This window comes from Vicugna pacos, chromosome 24 (genome assembly GCF_048564905.1).
Source record: "Vicugna pacos chromosome 24, VicPac4, whole genome shotgun sequence".
In the NCBI taxonomy this organism is placed as follows: Eukaryota; Metazoa; Chordata; class Mammalia; order Artiodactyla; family Camelidae; genus Vicugna; species Vicugna pacos.
Genome location: NC_133010.1, coordinates 27,615,024 through 27,638,853, shown reverse-complemented (window position 1 = coordinate 27,638,853; position 23,830 = coordinate 27,615,024). Strand labels below are relative to the sequence as shown.

At 56.0% G+C, this 23,830-nt stretch overlaps 1 protein-coding gene across 3 annotated transcripts; it reads left to right on the top strand.

Annotated features, from left to right (window-relative positions):
• Positions 1-47: 47 nt before the first annotated feature.
• Positions 48-23,553, top strand: AFG3L2 (AFG3 like matrix AAA peptidase subunit 2). 3 transcript variants are annotated; one of them, XM_072949316.1, is made up of 17 exons: positions 48-293; positions 3,961-4,060; positions 4,598-4,675; positions 5,474-5,580; positions 5,714-5,866; positions 7,667-7,741; positions 8,903-9,024; positions 10,773-11,046; positions 12,180-12,317; positions 14,394-14,547; positions 15,511-15,618; positions 15,712-15,837; positions 16,505-16,615; positions 17,982-18,097; positions 19,293-19,493; positions 20,773-20,967; positions 22,880-23,553. In XM_072949316.1, the coding sequence occupies exons 1-17, from the start codon at positions 177-179 to the stop codon at positions 23,102-23,104; spliced, it is 2,400 nt and encodes a 799-aa protein (XP_072805417.1). In that variant the 5' UTR covers positions 48-176; the 3' UTR covers positions 23,105-23,553. The 3 variants fall into 3 exon arrangements, with proteins under 3 accessions (XP_072805417.1, XP_072805416.1, XP_072805418.1); XM_072949315.1 differs by having other exon boundaries at positions 8,900-9,024; XM_072949317.1 differs by lacking the exon at positions 4,598-4,675 and having other exon boundaries at positions 8,900-9,024.
• The last annotated feature ends 277 nt before the right edge of the window (positions 23,554-23,830 follow it).

The window sequence follows — 23,830 nt, the reverse complement described above, 5'->3', positions numbered from 1 at the left end:
GTTCCTGCGCGCGAGGACACGCCCCCGTGCGGCTGACGTCAGCGCGCCGGGGCGTGGCGGGGGCGAGGAGAGCGTGGGGTCGCGGGCGCGCCGTCCCGTGGCCGCTGCTTCTAGCCTGTCAGGCGATCCGAGGCCGCCTGCTCGTCCGGCGCGGTCCGAGGGGGCCGCCGGCGACCATGGCGCACCGCTGCCTGCTGCTGTGGGGCCGGGGCGCCTGCCGGCCCCGCGGGCTGCCCCCGCTGCTCGTTTCCGGCGGCCGCGCGGGCCCCGCGGAGCGACTTTGCATGCGGACGGTGAGTCCGGCGCGCGCGCCCCGCTTCCGGCCCGGCGCCGCGTCAAGGTCACCGGCCCGGCTCGCGGCGTCGGACCCCGGGGCCCGTGGTCGGGCAGGTTGGAGCGCGCGTCCGGACGGAGACGGGCCTCCGAGCGCCGGAGCACCCGGGCCCCGGGCCTTCACCCGCCCCTCCGCCCGAGCCCCGCGTGCCCTGGGGGTGGGGCTGCCGGCACTCGGCCGACACCCTCACCTCGCGGCTCGTGGGCGTTGTCCGCTCCAAAGGCCGTCTGGTGATGTGGCCGGCGGCCTCGGGCCCCGGGAGGGGGCGCCTTGCAGGCGCGCGGCGGGTGCGGGGGGATCCGGCCACACGGAGCCACGGGCGTCAGTCCTGGGACCTCCTTGGTCCGGCCTTGAGGTAGTGGTCTCAGCCGCTCCGCGGGGTCAGCAGTGATAGCACCTGCGTTCCTGACGTTTGTTTGCTCCTCGAAGCCCTGCTGCAGCCTGGATGTCTCCGTCCGTCTCCCGCTCCGTAATGCCCTACACCACGCCTCTGCACTTTCTTCATTGCGTCCATTTCCCCGTCTTACCTTGCTCTGATCCCTCACCTTTTGTCCCTTCTGAATGTTGGACTCTGACTTTGAACGAGCGGGTGGGATCTGCTTTGCGAGTTTGTGAGTTTTTTTGTTTTGGGTTTTTTTAATTTTTGGCCAGGAGTCTTACCTAAGCCCTTCATCCGAGCAGCACCGCAGTTCCTATGAAATCATCGACGCTGAGAGGTGCAAGGACCAGCAGCTTGTTTGGGGGTCCGTGACACTTACTCCCTGGCACTGCCCTGAAGGTCTCCGTGGGGACACCGGGGCATTACTGTGCCACCTGCAAGGGACTCTGAAAGGACAGATTTTCCTCTCTATCTGTGCTGCTGTTAAAAGCCTCTTGTAACAGTGAGGTTCCTGGGGGAAAGAGTTTGATGTGTTATGTGTCCATTCTCAGGTATAACCCTCAAGAGGACTAACCGGATGATAAAGCAAGTGAAAAGTACTCACTTTGTCGGGTTAACAGCTAGCCCTCTAAAATGAGGTGCTCTAAACTTAAACTTTGCAAACTGGTATGTTTTATATGTGTTTTTTCTTTGAATGGGCTTGGGTTGGATAAGCAGAGGGAAAAAAGTTCATTGATGGTTCTCCTGCAGACAACAGCGTCAGCATCCCTGCAGTCACAGGGATTGTTGCTGCGGGTGTTCTAAGCCTAAAGGGGGCCTGTTAGTCCACAAACTGGAAGTAGTGAAACAAAAAGAAGTGTTTACAGAGTACATACCTTGTACCCAGCTCTGTTCTGTATTGTCACACGCAGACTTGCTTTATGTGCTGATACAAAGAACCCTTGCTCTCAGATAGCTGTCAGAATAATTGGGAATGGTTGTTTAAATGGCCGCAGCATTTTTAAAGTGCTTTTGAATTCACTTACATTTGATCCCACGGTAGTATCCCTGGGAGCTGGTTTTCTTCTCCCACTGCAGGTGTGTGACTCTGAGGATTCCAGTCTTGGGAGATAAGTCAAAGATCATTGTGCAAAAAGTACACATTTCAAGCTTTACCGAAATGGGAAGTTCTGACACTGTTTGCCTGGTAAACCGTAGGTCCTGCAGGTCCCAGGCTAGGCATCACTTCCCTTGCAACATCCCTGGTCCCTCAAACACGTACCTGCTTCTCTGCACCCCCTCTGTCCTTACACTAACATGTTTGTATTGCACGGAGGGTGCCATCCTGTGATTGATTTGTCCCCAGGACCCTCTTCCTCACTCTCCTGAGTTCTCTAGGGGCCGTAGTGGTTCTGGTCCCCCAGGGACCACCCCCACTCCCCCCACCCCCCGCTTGGCAGCCTTTGACCAGGAGCAGATACTCTAACTTGTCTGTCCAGCTGGGATAACAGGTTGTTGTAGTCCACACCCTTCGTGGATTTGGCACTGGAGAATATGTAATCACTTATGACACACTCTTACCCATTATCAGCAGTTATTCATAGGCAGGAGTCCCAGCTGCCTGCCAGAAAGGGCCTAGCAGCAGAAGCTCCGAATTCTCTCAGACCTGCACTTGCTGTCAACCAAGAACAGTGTCAGTGTTTCTGTCCTATTTTGCTGTGTATTCGTTTGAAGTTAAATCAGCTTATCATTTTAATTGGCATTTTAATTCAGATATCATAAAATCCATTGTTTTAAAATGCCCTTTTCCGTGGTTTTTAGTGTAGTCATAAGGTTGTGCAGCCATTACCACTTTCTAATTCCAGAACATTTTCATCACCCGAAAGTAAGTCCCTCCCCACTTCTCCCCAACCATTCCCTAGCCTCAGGCACCTACTCACGTACAGTCTCTATTGATTTAGTACTTTGGACATTTCACATAAACGAAATCATATGTGAACTTTTGTGTCTGGTTTCTTTGACTTAAAATAATGTCGTCAAGGTTTCATGGTAGCCCGTGTCAGTGCTCCGTCCCTCTGTTACGGCTGAGTGTTCCATGGTGTGCGTATACCACATTTTGTCTGTTCCTCAGTTGGTGGACATTTGGGCTGTTTCCACTTTCTGGCTGCTGTGAACATTCCCGTACAAAGTTTTGGGTGGACGTAGGTTTTCCATTTTGTTGGGTAGGAGTGGACTTGCTGGGTCATGAGAATGCCAGGCTTCCCCATAGCGGCTGCACCAGGGCGCGTTGCCCCAGCGGTACCCAGGGCTCCAGTGTCTGCACGTCCTCCCGACACTGGCTGCTGTCTCTCTTTTTGGTTATGGTTGAACTAGTGAATGTGAAGTGGTTTATGTGGTTTTGTGATGTTTTATTCTTCTCATTGGACCATAAAGGAGGCCAGTGAGGATGGAAACTGATTCAGATGAACTTCCCTTTAAACATTCCCGTTCGTGTGCAAGAGCTTGCCCTCGTGAAAAATGGTGGTGAATTTTCACTTTGCAAAAGGATAAGCTGACTTGAAATTTTTTACTGTCAAGTTTGGATGTATCCCCTCAAAGCACCTTGCCATTGATTGCTTTTAATTGTGCAGCTAAATGTTTAATACAGAACGTGTTCAGTTTGTTTACATTGTACTCCCATTTATCAGGGCTGTATTTACAAACAACTTCAGCAACATGTTATTTAAAGCAGAGATATATCTGTGATGGGGCTTGCGTAACTGGGGTTGTCACCAGAATGACACTATCAGATATCTTCTGAAGATATCTGCTACTAGTATAAGGATCATATCAGTGATGTTGGACCATAACCTTCTTATCTTTGAACTGAGATCAACATAGTTTAGTGGTCGCAGGCAGCACTGTTGTGTAATTTCGGGAGAAGGAGCTTGCACTGTGATACACCCTGCAAGTGAGACAGCAGATGCCCGTGTCGGAGTTTGCAGGGCTAAGTACACGATGCCCGAGTGAGCGTGCTGGTGGGGAATTGTAATTAGGTGTGATCTGAGGTGCTCTTGTCTTCCGGATTGGGTCTGTGGTTCTTGCTGGACAGAGCGGACAGGGCTGGACAACGTAGTCCTCCCTGCAGGGGCCATCCTGTGCTGGTCTGTAACCGCCTGTTGAAGGGAGAGACAGTCTGTCCACCTTGCCATACTAGGAGATGAAGCTCTTCTTATAATTCTTTATCTCGATGTAACCTTCGTGCTTTTATTTATATGTTGTGTTGCAGCTTTATCGATATGCTACAACTCAAGCAAGAACCAGCAGAAATTCTCTTCTGACAGATGTAATTGCTGCTTATCAGAGATTCTGTTCTCGGCCTCCAAAAGGTAAACACTCAGATGTGACCCCCATGGTCTTGTTTCAGAGACTCACTGTCAACAGGTGTTTACGGAGCAGGTGTGGAGGGGTCACTTCACTTGGTTCTTCACGTGTCTCCTCGTGTGACCCGCCCCGCCTCCTGTCTGACGGCAGGGCTGACAGCGTGTCGCCGCGAATGCAGCACTTGTGCGGAATGGAAGTGGCTTTCCAGCTGGCTTTCTTCTCTAACCCCTCGGGGTTGTGAACTGTATGATTTGGACTTTGGTTTACTCCTGCACAAGCAGCCTTATGCTTTTTAGTGATGAGTCGGATGCTTTAAAAACAACATGCACACACAAGACCTGATGAGGGAACTGTACACAATACCTTGTAATAACTTTTAATGGAAAAGAATATGAAAACGAACATGAGTACGTCCAGGCGTGCCTGGGACACTGCGCTGTAACCAGAGATGGACACACTGCAACTAACTGTGCTTTAAAAAAAAAAGCCTGACAAAACCTGATGAATGTTAGTTTGAGGATATTGTTTTTCTTTTCTAACAGGATTTGAAAAATACTTTCCTAATGGAAAAAATGGAAAAAAAGCCAGTGAACCCAAAGAAGTTGTGGGAGAAAAAAAAGGTGCGTTTTCAGCAAACTCTGTGGACTCGCTGTCCCCCGATGTGTGGTGCTGCTGGCAGCTTCCACCAAGTGAAGAAACCTTGTCTGAAGTCAGTTCTGAAACTGCAGGTTACAAGCACATACGGAATTCTGCGTGGCGTTTCCCCTTGATTTTCTGCCCATATTTTTCCTTGTTATTTTTCAAATTGAATTAGTTGAAGGTCGCCTTATGGTACGGGTTGACCGATGTTAGTCGTATTAGTAATTAGTCATGTTTACCTGTATGTTTGGTAAATACACTTGACACAGTTCGACCCATAACAGCAACAAGTTTCAGATTCTTACAAATGAATTTTATGTGGCCAAGGTGGGTTTGTTGTTTGTTTTCTGCCAATGATCAGAATCAGTTTTTCTTCCAGGAGAACCTGTCAGCAGTGCTCACTTCGTGAGGTGGGAGGGGGGACACGTTGTACCTTCAGGTGGGGCGCAGACACACATTGCAGCAAAACAAACCCTGCAGCATGTTGTCCCATAGGCCACCGAGGCCACAGCGTCTTCATGCAGGGGGCGGGCAGAGCGCTGTGTGGACAGTCACTGGGCTGCTGTGCAGCTGTTCTGGGCGGTGTGTGTGGCGCAGGCTTGCCCACTGGGTGCTCGGTCCTGTGTGTCTCCCCTGTGCTCCCGGACGCGCATCAGTCACTAGCCAGCTGCCGCGATGTATTCTGCAGGAAGACTTGTATTAAAGTCGTAGTGAGAATGTTGTTGGAGATGAGGGTTCTGCTGAGCTGCTGCACACATAGGCTCTCTGTTTACACGCAGACTCAAAGCCCGCGGCTGCCCCGCGTCCTTCTGGAGGAGGAGTTGGTGGTGGTGGAAAACGGGGTGGCAGGAAGGATGACTCCCACTGGTGGTCCCGGTTCCAGAAGGTTCGTTAGTTTGGAGGCTCTGGGGCGGCTGGGGCGGCGGGGCCCACGTGGCTGTGGGAGGGCTTAGTGTCCAGCAGGGCACAGAGCACGGGCGACATCTCGGGCCTCAGAGACACCCTCCTTCCTTGCGCAGGGCGATGTTCCGTGGGACGACAAGGAGTTCAGGATGTACTTTGTCTGGACTGCGCTGTTCTGGGGCGGAGTCATGTTTTACTTCCTGTTCAGGACCTCGGGGCGGGAGATCACGTGGAAGGACTTTGTCAATAACTACCTCTCCAAAGGAGTGGTGAGTGTTTCCCAGGATCGCTGGCTGTAGTGGTTCCGAGGGTGGAATTCACATTAGACCAGTAAAGAGATAAACGGCCAGCAGGTTCCCGGGCCTGTTCATCACAAAGTCACGTACTGAATTTTTAGTGCCAGAAAGTCCCGCGGCCAAGGAGCTGCTTTGCTCTGACCCAGCAGCCCCCGCGTTTGCCGCAGACCCCTTTCATTTCATGTCACTTCAGGCCAGCACCTCCTGCTCCTGAGCTGCTCTGGTGCGCTCGCGGCCTCGCCCCACTCCGGGTGCCTGCCTCCCCGGCTCCTGCCCTTCGTCTCCTGTGGGCTTTGACACAGGCGAGTTAGGGACACAGTGTTGACGGGAGGCAGGGAGGGGCTCTGGGACTACGGATGGGTCCTTACCCCGTAGGGCCCTGCCCACTTCAGCGCATTTCCCGTGCTGTCTCCTGTAGGACACACCTTGCGTGGTGTCTTACTAAGAAAGGTGTCAGCAGCTGCCAGTGAGATGATGTCCAGTGTGTCCAGTTCCTGAGAGGTTGAAATGTGACAAATGCCCTTCTCAGAACTGGTGACACAAAGTGACGGTGAGAGACCCAGAGTTAGGCCTGCTCTGTAACCTTGGGGACAGTACTTAACCTCTTAGTACTTAACTTAGATACTGGATTTTTCATCAATGAAAGGAATGAGATAAGATGAGGCACTGTTACTTAGTGAAGAAAGATAAAGAATCCAGAATTACCTGTGAAGGTGGGAGGTGAGGTGAGCACGGACAGCATGGAAGTGACGGCCACCCAGTGCTCTCTCGTGACTGAGGCTGTCTCGTGCATGGCCCCAGGCGTCGTGGGGAGCCTGCTTTCAGGGAAGTGACTCTTGTCCTTGGAGAGTGGCTGCAGGTCCTGAGCAGGGGGCTCTGTGGTCACACATCCTGACCTGCTGGCTCATTGCAGTCGGTCTGCCGTTGCCCCAGCAGTGTCACGGGGTCGAGTCCTTCAGTCACTCCCTCGCAGGCACTGCCTGCCCTGTACTAGCCTCTCCGGAATGTTCTGGGCCTCCCTCACTCTGCATTTTGACTCGTGCAGACCAGATGTCCTGCCAGAGCGGAAGCAGGGACAGCAGGAGGGGGGCCTCCCCCAGGAGTGCAGCAGCTCCGAGCCAGTCAGACTCGGGACTGGCTTTGTCTGTGTTCCTGAGGACCCTGTGCGGCTAGGCTGGAACCACTCTATGCCCTTGGGTCGGCGAAAACTAAAAACCTTACACTAGCAAGCGTGGATGCAGAGCGCTGGGCGTGCCAGGCCAGGGCTGTGACCTGGGGGCTGCTCTGGTGGCATCTGGGGACGGCCGGGAAGTGGAGGAAGACACATGTCTGAGGCTGGTGAGCTGCTCCCAGGAGCGTGCAGGCAGCCTGAGCGTCTGCCATCAGGATGCTAACTACCCAGCCTGTGCTTCTGAAACTGGGTCCCTGCAGAGCGGACGTCAGCAAAGACAGACCTGCGAAGTTGTAGAAGAACACGTGCCAGCGAGGCCATTTTTAACGCTTAGAAACAGGCAGAAGTGAGTGCACATGTAGGGCCAGGTCTGTGCTGTGTCGGGGCCGGAGGCGCTCTGGGGCGCCCAGTGCTGAGGGCTGCCCCTGGGGTTCCCGGTGCCTGGTTTCTCCAGCCAGCAGGGGACATGGAGTATCCTTACGTCCCCCCTTGTCCTCCTCTGTACGTCTGAAATATCATATTCATTTTTAAAGAGCTTAAAAGAATATCTCAAGTCTTTTCTGTACATTTATGTCTGAATGCTCGACTTTTTAAAATTCCAGGTAGACAGACTGGAAGTCGTCAACAAGCGTTTTGTTCGAGTGACTTTTACACCAGGAAAAACTCCCGTTGATGGGGTAAATGATTTTATTAATTGATGTGAATTAGTTGTATGTTACCTCCTCAGCTTTAAAACTGAACAGACATTGCCTCCCGTGGTGGTAGTGAGACGGGTCAGGTGGGGCAGTGTGGCAGGGTGACCCTCGACACCGAGAACCACTGCTGCGGGACGTGATGAAACATGCTTCTCACCTCCAGGGTGCTGCTCCTGCTCAGTAACCCTGGCTGGGGAGGGCCCTGGGGAGGCCTGTTGCCCGCCTGGGTTTTATAGCATAGGTTTACCGTTTGGATAAAAAAAATCTATTTTTGTGAAGCGATCGTGGATTAGAGGAGAAACAGAGTCTTTCTGTGCCGTGCAGTGCAGGCTGCTCGGAACAGGGTCCAGGGTGCGGTGACCCTTCACAGGTGTTTCCTGGTTGTGCTGGAAAGGCAGTGTGACGCTGGTGGTCGTCACTGGCCCGCACTGTCACTCCACGTGCGGCTGTGGGCGTGTGTGGCCACGCCATGGTTTCCTCCTGTAGCAGGGGCGGTAGGCGTTGGGCTGACACCCAGCCCACGTGGAGTCATCACCCAGCCAACACAGCCATCGCCTCAAGCCTTCTGGTGTCCCTCCCTAGGGCCCCAGAAGCCCCTCAGGTCAAGTGAACAGGGAGCACCTGGCACGGCCAGGGGCTTCTGTCTCATGGGGTGCAGTGTCTTCCCTGACGGCCGGTGGGGCACCTCCTCCGAGGACCGGGTGAGTCTCGGTGGATCCGGGGCCAGGACCTCACTGACTCTGCAGGGGTGCCACCCCGGCCGCATGTTGGTTTTTAGTTTGGGGCTCAGCAGCTGAGATATCCCTGGGAAATAGAGAAGAGGAAGAGGATGCATGTTTTTTATGAAAAGGGGTGTCTTTTCCAGTAGATTTTTCATTCCCCTGAGTCACTCACTTTAGAAGCATGAGGAACGCTGCTGGAGAGCCGTTACCTGCCGAGGCTCGCCAAGCGCTCTCACAGAGCGGGGCGCGATCACTGCCTCGTTGAAGCCAGTCTTAATGTTGTTGGGGTTTTCTAATTTGTAAATTTTCAGTATTTCTGGAAAGTTCTTAGAAAGCCGAACCTTTTAGTGATGGGAACCGTTCATCTCCTCTTCATGCCTGACAAAGTCAGCACGTCTGTGTCTTCCTGTCTTGGTAGCAGTACGTCTGGTTCAACATTGGCAGCGTGGACACCTTTGAGCGGAATCTGGAGACTTTACAGCAGGAGCTGGGCATAGAAGGGGAGAACCGGGTCCCCGTGGTCTACATCGCTGAAAGTGACGGGTAAGAAGCAGCGGAGACACGAGGGCCCTGCTCTGGGAGGGTCTCGAGTGTGCTGTCGCCAGGTGGCCGCGGGTCCATGTTATGTTCTCCCTTTGGCTGGGGTTTTTAACCATTAGGAATGCCCGAGTTTGGGCGGGTGTCTGGTTGGCCCGCCCCACGTGGACGTTTATCATGATTAAGCAGTGGTTTGGGGCGCGGGTCCAGTGCACCATCTTTTAGTAGGGCCTTCGCACCGAGGGCCCTGTGTGGTCAGAGGGGCGCCTCCACCTTCCCTGTCCTCCCTGTTGCCGCTCAGTCTTCCAAGGCAAGTGAAGCAGGCCCCCCTCCTCCCTGTCGGAGCCACAGCTTCCCGTAGCCCCTGTCTTCAGGGAGGCCGCGTTGGCTCGGGGTCTCTCAGGAAGGGCCCGTTGGTGTCAGGGGTGGTGACCTGGAGCTGACTCGGGCGTCTGGCCTCTGGGTGCTCGCCGCGCGCATGCAGGGAGACCTGGTGACCCCGTCCGCCTTCAGTGCAGAGGGCAGGCGGGCCTGGCTGTAGTCACCACGTGGAAGAGCAGGAAGATGGATCGCTGGCAAGTCAGCGAGCTGAGTCTCTCTCAGCTTCTTGGACTTCTTGAATCCTGCTTCGTGCAGACCTACAGTCTGCCTGCAGAAGTTAGGCCCGCCTAGCCGTTGGCATGGCTTCACACGCAACATGGTCCTCAGCCCCGAGGCTGTCACACTTACTTAATGGGCTGGTGCTGAGACATCACACAAAGTTTTGTAATGCAGCATTTTTTAAACCTCTATTGTCAGCATGGGTTTTTTCCCTCCAGAAATAAACCAAAGGTAGTTCTCTCCTGGTTTCTGCTGCCTGCTGTGGCGGTGTTTAAAATTTTAAATAGACGCAGGAGGAGGGTGTAGCTCAAGCAGCAGAGCGCATGCTCGGCACGCACGGGGTCCTGGGTTCAGTCTCCAGTACCTCCTCTAAAAATAAACCAACCTAATTACCTCCCCCGCCAAAATAAAATAATTAAACTAAAATAGATGAAAAATTAGAAAGCTAATCCTGTGGGGGGGTTTTTTTTCCTTGTTTGGTTTTGTTTTTCACCTGAACCAAGTACAAGATTCTGATCCAGAGTTCTTGGGGTGGGTTAAACTGTACTGCATCGTACTACACAGCGCCCGTAGTTGTGCTGAAATTAACTTTACTAAGACAAACAAAGGGGAGGCAGAGGCTGTGGGTCCCTCCTGAACCACTCCCCCCAGAGCAGCCCGGGGTTGGGGGGCACTCCTGTCCCCTGGGGCGCCTGTGAGCCCACCCGGCCACACAGACACAGCTTTTACTGTACGCTGTTAACTGAGGATTGGACATTTGGAAGATACCTGTTCAGAATAAATTGAGGGATTCTAGTAAGAGAACTGGAATTTCTACCCAGGTTAACACCAGAATCATGTTGAAGTTTTTAAGAGAGCACGTGGAAAGAGATTTCTCTGAAGCAGATGTAATGAGAGTGAACCGCGGGTCCATGCGGGGCGCAGTGGAGGTTACTGGGGTAGAGGCGAGTCCCTGCCTGGCACGGCGGTGACAGTGGCCGTTCTTGGGTGTCACTCGCTGTGCTTCTGCTCCGGTGGTGGTGACACGGCACGGCCCTCCTGCGCCCCAGGGAGGGTGTTAGGACGGCCAGGTTTTGTGCGGAGGAAGTGCGCGCTGTGTCCAGCAGCCGCCCTGCGGGCCTCGGAGCACTGAGCCTTGCTGCGTGCGCCCGCAGCTCCTTCCTGCTGAGCATGCTGCCCACCGCGCTCATCATCGCCTTCCTGCTCTACACCATCCGGAGGGGGCCGGCCGGCATCGGCCGCTCGGGCCGCGGCATGGGCGGCCTCTTCAGTGTCGGGGAGACCACCGCCAAGGTGCTGAGGGACGAGATAGACGTGAAGTTCAAAGACGTGGCGGGCTGTGAGGAGGCCAAGCTGGAGATCATGGAGTTCGTGAATTTCCTGAAAAACCCAAAGCAGTACCAAGACCTGGGTGCAAAGATCCCAAAGGTAAAATGAGCTTTCAGAAGGTGATTGGCAGCTTGTTAACCTGAAAATCCTTTGAAGATTTCCTGACTCTGAAGTTATAATGTTACGCAGTTTGAGTACTTGTCATAAAGCAGCTGTTTCTCTCCTTCCTCCATCCTGACATAACTCGTCTCTGTAAGCCGAGCGTCTGCTCAGGCCACTGCTCTGTTCCTGCACGTGCTGTTGTTTGCCCAGAAAATCGGTGCACCTCCCCTTGGAAGCGGCCTCGGGCTGCCGTGTGTCTTTCTGTGACTCCATGCCCCTGTCCCCGCAGCTGCAGCCCCCGCGTGTTGCCACCTGCAGCAGCAGGTGCAGACATCTGCCCGGGCCAGCATTCAGGCTCGGGGGAGGACGGGCGGGAGCACGAGCTACCGTGCCCACCGCTGGCGACGGGCAGCCCTGAGACCTTGGCGTTCCCGGGGCCAGGCTCAGCCGGGAAGGGAAGGCCCGAGGAGGAAACGTCTGATTCTTGTAAAGATCCGTCATCAGAGTCTCCTCCAAAGGAGCCTCTGTAGAGGGGGGCGGCACTTCCTTGCTTCCGGGTCTGGCCCGCCTGCAGGGTGGGAGGTCACGTGTTGTCACTTTGTAATTTGCTGTTACTCGTCTGAGTACCCGTTTACCTCTTACGCCAGCATCTCCACAGCCAAAGTTAATGACCGTGTCTGAGAAGCGCGTGCTGTCCTTCTCGAGTTCACCGTGGTTGTTGGGTTTTTTACTTCATTTGAAATTTCAAAGGGGAGAAAATAAGCGAAGTGTGTGTGGTATTTGTTCCCCCTTGAATGATCGAAGTAACTCTCAGGTGGCTTTTATTAGGTTTGTAGCGTAAGTCACCCTTTTATACTCTTTGAAAGGTCTAAGAAGCAACACGAAAAATGTCATAAAATAAGGGAAGTATTTAAGATTTCACATTCCTGCCAAGTTACTTTAAACAAAGCAGTCTCTGATAACCCTTTTCTTACTCATACGAGAAGTGCTGTGCCATCGTTCACGTTAAGAGCTACGTAGCGTGTGTCACTGGAGTGTGCAGACACGCTTACGCCTTGCAGTGATTTATGGATACGCGATGTAGTTTTCTGAAGTCCTAGTTGAATGTACTTTTTTTTTTGTATCTGAAGGGTGCCATTCTCACTGGTCCTCCAGGCACTGGGAAAACACTGCTGGCCAAGGCCACAGCCGGGGAAGCCAACGTCCCTTTCATCACCGTCAGTGGCTCTGAGTTCTTGGAGATGTTTGTCGGTGTGGGTCCAGCTCGAGTAAGTCCTATGTCCTGTTCTGATGGTGCGGCCTCCTCCCCCTTCCCCCCAGGACCCCCCAAAGGGGAGCCTGGCAAAGATGGCCCTGTCGCCTGGAGTCCCGGGGAGCGTCCCTCACTGGTCAGTGCCTTGGCAGCCGTGGCAGGGCAGAGCCTGTGGGAAGGCCTGTGACTTTGACCCCGCCGCCCCGGTCCCAGTCGGCTAGTCGGGTGGATTTGCTGTTGCTGAGTTGTGCAAGTTCTTTGTATGTCCCCGGTACTGACTGCTGGTGGATGAACGTTTCAGGTGTTTTCTCCCATTCTGTGGGTTGTCTCTTCATTTTCTTGATAGTAAAATACAAGGTTTAGATTCTGATGCAGTCCAGTGTATCTGTTTTGTTTCCCTTAATGCTTGTGCTTCTAGTGCCACGTTGAAGAACCAGTTGCCAAACCCAAGGTCATGCCTAAGTACTCCTATGTTTTCTTCTGTGGCTGTTAGAGTCCCCCCCTTACGTTCAGATCTGTGATCCACGTTGAGCTAACATGGTGTGAGGTAAGGGTCCACCTTCACTCTTCACACGTGTGGACCCAGTTTTCCCGGTGCCATTTGTTGAAAAGCCCCTTCTTTCTCCCTTGAATGGTTTCGCGGCCTTGACCACAGATAGATACCTGGGTTTATTTCTGGACTTTGAATTCCACAGTTCTACTCCCGTTTCTGTAGTAAGTCCAGAAATCAGAAGTGTGAGTGTGGGCCAAACACTTCAGTTTTCACTCTTGTCTCACCAGTGTCTAAGGTGTGGACTTTGTAAAGCACTGCAGAGGTGCTGTCCCAGGTGCTTCTCCAGGCGTCGGGACACAGCCGCCATCGGTGCGGAGCTTTGCGTTGTGGCAGGCTTGGCGGTGATGGTCTCATCCTCGGGGGGTCTTAGATGAGCTGTGCTGGGGGCGGGTGGAGCCCTGGCTTGTGAGGCACAGAAGCCTTGGAACACCGGGGACTGTGGAGCAGTCGAGTGTTGTAATGATGGGCCATGGGCTCTCACGTGGGCGAGGGGGCTGGAGGCAGGAGAGGAGGTGTCGGGGCTAGGTGAGCAGGGCAGGAGCTGGGCCATAGGTGGAGAGCAGGTTGTGGCAGGCACCGGGCAACAGTGATCAGAGCAGGCCCTCAAGGCTGCTTGTCGGAGGGCTTGCTGGCCACGGCAGAGGCAGGTCAGGGGACTGAGGACGTAGCTCCTGGCCTGGGACCGTGGGCGCCAGAGGGTAGAGCAGATGCCATGCAGGGAGCCCCAGCTGGCGGGGTCCGAGGTAGGGATGGGGTGTGAGGTGGACCCCAGCTGCAGCTAGCCTGGAGGGAGGGCTAGGAACCCCTTCAGGTGGAGAGCTCAGCGGGGCAGCCAGTTTCGGGTCAGGTGAGGTGAGGACAGTGTCCAGGGACGGGCTGGGGGGTCGATCGCAGGTGTGGAGTTCAGGGAGGGGTGCCGGGTGCTGGGCTCCATCGTGAGGGGGCCGGTTCACAGCCACGTGGGGCAGAAACCCAGGACCCAGGCCGGAGAGGGTGGTGGGGCGAGTGGACTCTGAGGAAAGTGACGGGAGACCAGGCCTCGGGGTGTGTCTCTGAGTCTCTCGAGGGCGGGCGATGGGGCAGCTGAGGCCTGCTCCGCGGGGTGGGAGTTGAGCGGTGGGGGGGGGCCGTGCCTCTGCTGTGTGTACACGGGGCTGAGCTGGGGTAAGTGTCTGCTTTGTTGACTGCCTCGGGCACCAAGGGGACCCGGAGGGGTTTGCTGCGAGCAGACTGAAAACGGGTGTAAACTGGACAGTTGTGCACTGTTACCTTTTGTTGGACAGAGGTGTGTGCTGTGACTCTGCTGATGTTTGTGGCTCATTATGTAACAATAATTGGTGACAGTCTAGAAATAACATCTGCTCGCCTTACATCAGTTTCCCACCAAGTTATTCATCGTTCGCCACTTCACTTCTCTGCTGCTTTGGTGACTTCTCAAGTTTGCACTGTGCAGTGTGTGACACCAGCCTGTCTCCCTGTGGGACAGGAAGCTGGGCGTCCACTCACTTGCCAGGAGCTCAGAGTTGTGGTTTTCTTCAGGTCCGCGACCTCTTTGCCCTCGCTCGGAAGAACGCTCCTTGCATCCTCTTCATCGATGAGATAGATGCCGTGGGGAGGAAGAGAGGAAGGGGCAACTTCGGGGGACAGAGCGAGCAGGAGAACACCCTCAACCAGCTGCTGGTGGAGATGGACGGTGAGCAGCCGCGTCTGGTGTCTGCAGCTGTCTGCGCTGACATGGCAGCAGGCGGCCTTCTCTGACACAAGCAGCCCCTTCTAAAGGCCCGTGCAGAGAACAGCAGGACCGTCCTGCCTGGCGGCCTGCCATCGCTCACACTGACGGTGATCTAGTGTGAGAACCTGGTGCTGAGTAAGGAAAACTGGTGACGTGTGTCCCTTCGGGGACAGTGTCAGCCCCAGTCCTCAGAATTAGTGTCATTCTCAGACCACCTGTGACTCAGGCGGATTGTGAACGCTGTACTGCATTAACGAGCTTTCCTGTTGCGAGAGAGTTCTGGGGCGGGCAGGGTCCTCCCTGCTGTGAGCTGCGTGGATGCTGCCGGGCACAGAGCTGCCTGCCTTCCTGAGCCAGGCTTGGGGTCAGGCCCAAGAAGCTGGAGCCCCTCCTTGGCTCCTAGGCCTGGTGCACAGCACAGCCCACCCTGGGGCCCCTTCAGGGCCAGGGTCCTGGGGCCGCGGGCTCTGCTGCCGTCTGAGAAACAGCCGGTCAGGTGGAGGGAGCTGGGCCTGGAGGGGAGGGCAGGGAGGGGCAGGTTGGGGACCTGCCTGCAGACGCCGGCAGGGGTCCTGCAGCCCAGGAAGCCTAGACTCGACCTTTGCAGATTTAATCTTAGTGATTGTAAACCTTTGAAGTTGTAAAATTGACATCATCATCCAAGTCTCTTGTTACATAAATTAAAATCTTTAGTAATTTGTCTTTCGTAATTGGTTAGTAACTGATCCTTAAGGCTCTGAGTCTTATGTGTGACTTGTCAGGAAGGACAAGGTGAGTAGGAAGAAGCGTGCAAGTCGGCAGCTCTGAGCGCGCCGGCCGTGAACGGGCTGACCGCGGCGGGTAGCGCCCCAAGGTCCTGGTGCGCACACTGCTGCCTCCGCCTCGCAGGATTTCATAACGCGGGTGCCTTTGGTGTCTTTCCAGGCTTTAACACGACCACAAACGTGGTCATTTTGGCGGGCACCAACCGGCCAGACATCCTGGACCCCGCGCTGATGCGGCCGGGCCGCTTCGACCGGCAGATCTTCATTGGTGAGACGGTTTCCCTGGGCCCAGTCCAGTTCCCGTGAGGAGAGGTGTCACTGCTTCACTGTGATTTATTTTCCTGAAAAATACTTTCTCAAGGACCACCGGACATAAAAGGAAGAGCCTCTATTTTCAAAGTTCACCTCCGACCCCTGAAGCTGGACAGCGCCCTGGAAAAGGAGAAGCTGGCGAGGAAGCTCGCATCCCTGACTCCAGGGTTTTCAGGTGAGTGAGCGCAGCCCCGTTCTCCTCGCCGGGTGGGATGCTTCCTTTCTCATTCGCTGTCTCCCTCCTTCCACCCTTGATGTGAAATAAAAAGGACCATCCGGAGCGTCTGGGAAGATGTATCCATGGGCACGGGCACCTGCAGTGTCCCGGGGGCCTGACTTTTCGTGATAACTGAGCACATTGTGTTGTGGCTTTATGTGAAAGGGTAACACACAGGGACTGAAGGGTCTAGAGAGCACTTGGCGGGCTTCCCACAGCCGACCTCTGCTGTGTGACTGAGGCGCTGGGTCCCTGTGATGCTTCTTCCCACCGTATCCCCGCGTGTCCGCGCCAGTCAGTCCCCGCGGCGGCGCTGAGCCCCCTGACGGGCACCTTCAGTGCCGTCCTGCTGGCACATGGTCCACGCCGTCTGTCCAGGTAGACGGCTCCTGTGGGGTCCGTCCACTGTGCATGCTCGCAGCTCAGTCCACAGGGCCAGGATTGTGCCGGGCGGGCCCTGCACCTGGAGCGGCTCAGGACGGTCACGATGCCACTGAGCCACACTGAGGTCGTCCAGGCATCCTTCCGCTGTGGGAGGGGGACCGTGGTCCCTCACTCTCCGCGTGTGACCGGCCAGCCTGGCTGTGTCTGGTGGGTGAGCTGTTGGTGTGTGTTCCTTTCACAGGAGCCGACGTTGCAAATGTCTGCAATGAGGCTGCTCTGATCGCTGCGAGGCACCTCTCGGATGCCATAAACCAGAAACACTTCGAGCAGGCGATTGAGCGGGTGATTGGTGGTAAGAACCCACGTCACGGGGCTGCATGGCGGGAGGCCCAGGGGCTCAGCCGCCCGCTGGGGCCCCCTGGGACCTGCTGCCCCAAGCCTCTCTCCTTTGGCGCCTGCCAGGGCCGGTGGCGCCATGAGGTGCTGCCCCCCGTCCCCCAAGCGGGGAGGTGTCTCCCCAGAGGTGCACGCGCCAGTTTTCTGAAAACACTCCCAGTCTTACTGTTTCCAAAAACGTCATCGTATGAGTTAAACGTTCTCCGAGCCAGGCGTAGGTGACCAGTAGCCGTAGCAGCTGTGGGACCAGGACACACTCAGCGTGTGCCTGTGGCGGGTTCCTCGCTTCCCAGAGCGCGGATGGTTTAATACCGGTGCAGAGGTCACTGTGGGTCAGGAACGTGGGCCGGCGGGCTCCGCGGGAGCGGGGCTCGCCCAGGGTCGGCAGAGAGCGGTGTGGTGTGGGGCGGCGGGGACAGAAGCGGCTTGGAGGTGGCACTGTGACGCCGCGCCCGGGGGAGGAGGGCAGACTCGTCAGACTCGGGTCCCCCTGGGAAGTGAGGCAGAGACAAAGCTGAGAAAGCTCATCTGACTCTAGGTTTTACAGAGCCTTGAATGTTAAGCTTAAGGGCTTATGAAACGTGGTTCCGTGGCGAGACTGACCTAGCACGGGTCCCCGAGCCGCCGAGTGCCGTGATGCTGAGACAAGTGGTAGTTTCGGGATGTGCACCTCTGAGGAGGAGGGAGGCAGCTGCAGGCAGAGAACCCCGTGCTCCTTACCGAGCAATGGCAGACGGAGGCCGGCCGAGACGTGGCACTCGCTCTTCTGGACTCCTTAGTGTGTTACCAGTGGAGGGCTTCTCCCACATGAGTTACCTGGAGCACAGGAACACCATTGTCTCGCGTGTGATTTGTGTTGGAACAAACTACGGGACGGGGTCCTCCAACTCCGAGTGATGCAGGCGAGCGTGTCGTCTCAGGCCGCTGCGCTGTGGCAGCGGGTCCCGGGGCCGCTCCGGGCGGGCGTCTCCAGCCCTTCCCCAGCCCCGCTCCTTCCTCGGGGTCCTTGTTCCCCAGTGTGTGTAAATTCCCGATGCCCAGACCATGCCTTTGTTTTCTATGAGTTCTGTTTTGAATCGACCTGAGCGCTGAATTTTACTTGGCCGTTCTATTTATTTCCCAGAGTGAGCTAAGTGGCCCGGGACTGGGAGAGTAAGAGGAAAGCGGGCTGCGGGGTGGGGGGTGGCTTCACGTTGACGCTGCGCTCCTGCTCGGACCCTGGCTGCGAGTCTCCGTGTCACGTCACGGGTGAGGCAGCGTGCGGTAGCGTGGAACCCGCTCTTGATGTCACTGCCACTAAAGCGTGGGTTTTGTTCTGTCAGGCTTAGAGAAGAAAACCCAGGTCCTGCAGCCCGAGGAAAAGAAGACGGTGGCGTACCACGAGGCCGGCCACGCGGTTGCCGGCTGGTACCTGGAGCACGCCGACCCGCTCCTGAAGGTAAGGCCGTCGGTGCTGAGCAGAAGGCTGCCCGGCCAGCCGTGTGAGCCGCAGCTTAGGGAGGAGACACTCCCCGGAGGGCAGGCGTATGAGGAATCGTGGCAGACGTCTGCTGATGGTGGGGGTGGGGAAGAGGTCACACAGATGAGCTAAAAGGTTTGGAAAGACAGTGTCCAGAAGGTGGAGGAGCATTCATCCTCCAAAGCAAGCAACCTCTAAAATAGCAGGCAAGGTGTTTGCCCATGTACTGCCGCAAGGAGGAGGAACATGAGTTAGGCCCTGCAGTTACTGCTGCTGGAGTCGTCAGCCGTGACCAGGCACTACTGCAGCCCCCTCAGTGTAGCCAGACTCATGGGCCTCGCTAATGGGACGGAACCTGGTGCGGCCACTTTGGAAAATACCGTGGCAGTTTTTTAGAAAGATAACGAATGCTTCTGATCCAACCAAACGGTCCCACTCTGGTATTTACCCAAGAGAAATGAAAAGCATGTCCACGAAAGACTGACTGCTCTATTCAAAGCAGCAGTAAACTGGGAAAAGCCCTGAAGTTCCTCCAGAACAGTGAGCATGTGCTGTGTCTGCACAGCGGGTCGCTGTGCAGCAGTCAGAGTGAACGGACGTTCACTTAGCAGCAGCGAGGGCGAGTCTCGGGGACGGCGGCCGGGACCAGGCCCGGGGAGGCGCACGCCGCGGGAGGCCGTTCACGTGCCATGCTGGTCACTGCGGCCGCCCCCGGGGCACGTCTGCTGCTGACAGGGCGGGCGCGCGTGCAGGTCAGCCCGGGGGGCGGCTCTGGGGAGAAGACGAGGTTTTCTTTGTCTTTCTTGTCGTAAGGGCCGTGTTTTGTCACGTATACACCATCCCCCAGCAAAGGCAATTTTTAGAGCTGAAAGGAATTAAGCTGGGAAAAGAGGACTAGAAAATGAAGCCTGCTGGCCGGAGTCTGCGTCGTGGGAGCAGGCGTGGGCGGGGCTGGCGGTCAGGTCATGGGGAGGGACGGTTCAGCTGAGTGTGACAGAGAGAATCCCTTCCCGGACTCAACGCTGCAGGCGTCCTGGGAGAAAGTTCTCTCCTGCCTGGTCCCGCTGGATCTCAAGGCACCCAGGCCGACGGGCCACCCGACCAGTGCATCTGGCTGTGGACACGGCGAGGATGCAGGGCTGGTGGTGCCCACACCGCTGTGCTCCCCTGCCAGGTGTCCATCATCCCGCGGGGCAAGGGGCTGGGCTACGCGCAGTACCTGCCCCGGGAGCAGTACCTGTACACCCGGGAGCAGCTCCTGGACAGGATGTGCATGACGCTGGGTGGCCGCGTGGCCGAGGAGCTCTTCTTCGGCAGGATCACCACTGGCGCCCAGGACGACCTGCGCAAAGTAACTCAGAGCGCCTACGCCCAGGTGAGTGCGCGTGGGCCCATCCTGCCCCTGCACTCCCTTGGGCTCCCCGAGCCCCCGGTGCCCCTGCTGAGCTTGCCGGGTGAGGACATGCAGGCCTGGCTTGGTTCTCGGGAGGGGTCCTCTCTAACAGCGTCTGAGGAAGAGGCCTTCCCTGTAGCACAGTGATTTCTGACTGAGCACGAGTGAAGCCCGTGTGTGGTGTCGGTCCCGTTGGAAGCCGGCAGGTGCCCCGTGCACTCTGCTGTGCCTGCCCCTGCCGTCCTCGCTAAGTGCCTCCGCGCCGCACGCGGCCCAGGGCAGACCTCGTGGGGACTCTGCTGGGACCTGCGCTGCTCAGGGCCTGTCCGCTCACGTTTTTTCTAATGACTCATTTTTTTAATTCTTAAAAATTTGTCTTCTTCCTGTTTTATCTTTCTTACACGTTATCTGTTGTTTGCTTATGTTCTTTCTACTTTAATCTCCACTTTCAGTATTTTTCCTTGTGTCTAACTCTCCTGCCATCTGGCACCTCGGGTGCGTTTCTCTGATCCTGACTAGTTCTCTGCTTTTTCCTCACTTTCCGGGCGTGAGTGGGTGTTTCCGAGGCTGTGGTTAGGGCTCTCATCTGTTCCGCGGGCGTCTGTCCGTCCCACTTGCCTCATCTGTGGAGACGGGACTCTGGCCCTTCCTTTCCTTTCATGCTCTCCTGTAGCCTGTTTCTACGTGCAGTTTGCTTTCCTGGTCTCTTGGGAAGGAGGTGGGTCAGGACAGCTTTGCTAGTTTCACGGTTGTAGATTCTCCTTTTCTGTTGTTCTCCTAAACGTTTGAAAAATGTGGTTTCCTCCTCTCTGAGCCCGTCCTGCTCCCCACTTTTATCTGCACCTTCTCTTTTCTAGTTAGTTTGGATTCTACTCCCAGAAGCTTCTTAATGTGGGGCTAGTGTGGGCTCATCGGGTCCAGCCCAGCATGGCCCACGGAGGCAGGGACCGTGCACGGGCCCCTCCCAGGTCCAGGTGCCTGGGCGGCCTGGGGCCCCTCCACTTCCCTCGCCTCCCCTCACTCGGAGGCGATGTCGTGGGGTTTGTCCCGCCTGTCTGCCACCTGGTTTGCTGTGGGTGTCATCTGTGGGCTTCTGGTTGTGTCCCCGCTGTGTCCATCCACGCAGAAGGCCGGGCTGCCGGGTGCAGAGCAGTCTCGCAGTGAAGGGTGTGGAATGGGTGTCATTGTAAGGGCTCGTCGCTGCCACATAGCAGCACATGGGCCTGTGAGCAGGGCGGCTCACTCATGCGTTCTGGTCCAGATCGTGCAGTTCGGCATGAACGAGAAGGTCGGGCAGATCTCCTTCGACCTGCCGCGCCAGGGGGACATGGTCCTGGAGAAGCCCTACAGCGAGGCTACCGCGAGGCTGATCGATGATGAGGTGCGGCTGCTCATCAGCGACGCCCACAAGAGGACGGTCGCCCTCCTGACGGAGAAGAAGGCGGACGTGGAGAAGGTAGGCACCTGCCGCACGCCTCGTGCCGGTGCCGGCTCTGCTCCGAGTCGGGGAGGCGGGGGGTGCAGTGGGGGCTCACGAAGCCCTAACAGTGCCAGAGAGGCAGGGGGTCCGCGCTCGCCCCAGACGCACCTGAAGTGCAGAGCCCGAGTCCCGATTGGGGTCGACACTCGTTCTTCACCTTCGGGATGAAGACGCAGCCAAAGGGCAACCAGAAGAACCAGCCAGCCTAGCTCAGCAGGAGTCGACACGTGAAAACCACCTGTGCTTTCACGACGCCCTCCCTGCTCTGTCTTTTCCTTCCTGGGGCCTCATTTGACAGCAGCTGCTGAAGGGAGCCGTCCTTTCTCATCTGGTCCTTTTCCTGCGTCTAGTGAAGCCTAATTATAATCCGAACAACCAAAAACAGGTTTTTGCTTTTTTTAATGCTTGAAACTCTCATGAGCTTCGAGGCAGGCCCGGCCAGGCAGCAGCAACAGGTAGAGGGTCATTGCTCAGATGCAGAGAGTAAACAAGAAGAGGCCTCGGGGTGACTTCAGGCTCCTCCTGGTGGCGGACACCGGCCGGCCGGGAGGAAAGGGTTAGTCAGGACAGGCAGGGGCACCTGCAGCTGGAGGGGGCAGGCGGCCGCCCTGGGCCGGTCACTGAGGAGGGAGTGAGCTGCGGACCACAGCAGAGGGCGCAGGAGCACCCGGGAGCTCCCCGCTTACCCCGGGGTCCCCCCTTCCGAAGGCACAGCCCACCGGCAGACAACCAGGAAACGTCTGCAGGAGACAGTTGGGCAGGGTGGCCTCGGGCCAGGCCTCAGGAGAGCAGGTAACCGAGCGTGTTTCCCAGGTGCTGCCTGAGAGATACGACTTCTCTGAAACCCCCGCAGCCTCCTGAGGTCACTGCCTTACCGTCCACGAGTTACAGGTGAAGAAACGAACACCCAGGGAGGTCTAGGAGCTTTGCGCAGGGGCACTTGGCTGGAAGGGGCGGGACCAGGATGCGGACTGGCCGTTGACCTCTGACCAGGCCTTAAAGAGTCTTTATCCCTTAGAGACAAAAACTTACGGATAAAATGGTAAGGCATCTGGGATTTTCTTCAGAACAATCCGGGGAGTAGATGAAACACAGATGGCTGTGAGTGGCTAGTTCTTGTTAGTTATCCGTATTCTTTCTGTATATTTTTGGTACGTATTTGAAGTAATCCATAATAAAGGTTTTAAAAATTGAGAAGATAGAAAGGAATTGTTTTATCATTAGCTATCTTTTAAAATACAGCATTTAATGTAGACTACAGGCAAGATAAATTTCTCCGCGGGGGGTTACGGGAGGAACCAAGTCTGCTTCCTGAGAGTTTACAACTTCACCTGCCTGCTAGCAGTCAGAGCTCTAATGTGACCACCCTGCCCTGCTGACGCTGCCACTCACCTCCACACTCGCCGTTGGCGGGGGTCCCTGTCAGATTTGTGGCTCAGCCTCCCCGGAGATCAGAACCTCAGGGTGCGAGTGTTCCTGCTCCCCTCCTGCTGTGTTTTGTGTCTCTGCCTCATTTGTCCTTATTTTTTCCACCAACTTCTAGAATTTCCTACTCACCCCATTTCCATCCTTCCCCCACCCGACACTTGTGTTACGACCTTGTGCGTCCTCCCAGAATTTCCGCATGGTCTGTCAGCACAGAGAGCCCCTCGGCCGGCTCTCCTCCCTGGGCACAGCCCTGCGCGAGCCCCGCCGTCACTCATGTGCGGCCCGGAATGCGTGTTAGTCCAGTGTTCTTGCACACCTCATTCTAACACTGTGTGGCCATGAATAGCTCTTTCTTCCCAGGGGCCTGGCGTCCTTTTCTGGGAGGGGGTGGGCTGTAAATCAGCGTCGTCAGCCGTGCATGGACCCTGCTGGTAACGTTGAACCGTGCCCTTCTGTCCAGGTCGCTCTCCTGTTACTAGAAAAAGAAGTGCTGGACAAGAATGACATGGTTGAACTTCTGGGCCCCAGGCCATTCGCAGAGAAGTCTACCTACGAAGAATTTGTGGAAGGCACAGGCAGCCTGGACGAGGACACCTCGCTCCCAGAGGGCCTGAAGGAGTGGAACAAAGAGCGGGAAGGGGCCCGCGAGGAGCCCGCGGGTGAGAAGGCCGCCAACCAGAGCTGAGGGGGGCGTTGTGGCGCGTCTTGTGTCGCAGCCTCGGTGTGCACACGATGTCAGCGCCGGCTCGCAGGAGGCCCTGCGACGTCGTGTCAGCCGGCTGCAGCCCAGGTGACAGGGAAGTTGGGGGCGGGGGACGTGCCCCGCCTCGGGCCCTCGGGCAGCGGCTGGGTTAGCGGGTCCCGTGCCCCTGTTGGGGCCGGATTCGGGGGGCCTTATTCTCACCTCACCCCTCTTCACTCCTTCAGGGTCTCCCTCTGTGATGGCTGTGAAATTAAACTGGAGTCCTGATAGAGTATTTTCATTTGATTTAATATTTTAGAGATTGAGTCCAGATCACATGTTGCTCTTTTGCGATAGAATGTTTTTCTACGGAGAGTGTAACATATTTAAAAAAATGAATGTATTATGTAAATACAGCTTCTTTATGTCAAAAATAAAGTACAAACACTGCACTTCTTTCCTTGTGAACACACAGAGGGTCCCGGGTTACGCGTCGGATACTTTCAGAAAACATAATGGAAAGGAATGAAAAGTTGTTGCTTTTTAGGGAGGAATCCTTCAGCATCCAGGCTGGCGGGTCCTCCTCAGCTCCAAGAGGCTCAGCCCCTTTGGATTTGTGCGTCCCGCCCGGAAGGATGACTCTGGGAGTAAAGAGTGTTGACACCAAGTGAGTCGGTGCCAGGTGACGATGGTGGCGGGTCACGTCCTCACTCTGCGGGTCACGAGCAG

Excerpts from the sequence above, each read along its gene's own strand:
- AFG3L2 (XM_072949315.1), top strand. The coding sequence starts at position 177 with ATGGCGCACCGCTGCCTGCTGCTGTGGGGCCGGGGCGCCTGCCGGCCC. Across the intron at positions 4,061-4,597 it reads CTGTTCTCGGCCTCCAAAAG|GATTTGAAAAATACTTTCCT; the intron begins GTAAACACTCAG and ends CTTTTCTAACAG. Across the intron at positions 15,619-15,711 it reads CGACCGGCAGATCTTCATTG|GACCACCGGACATAAAAGGA; the intron begins GTGAGACGGTTT and ends TACTTTCTCAAG.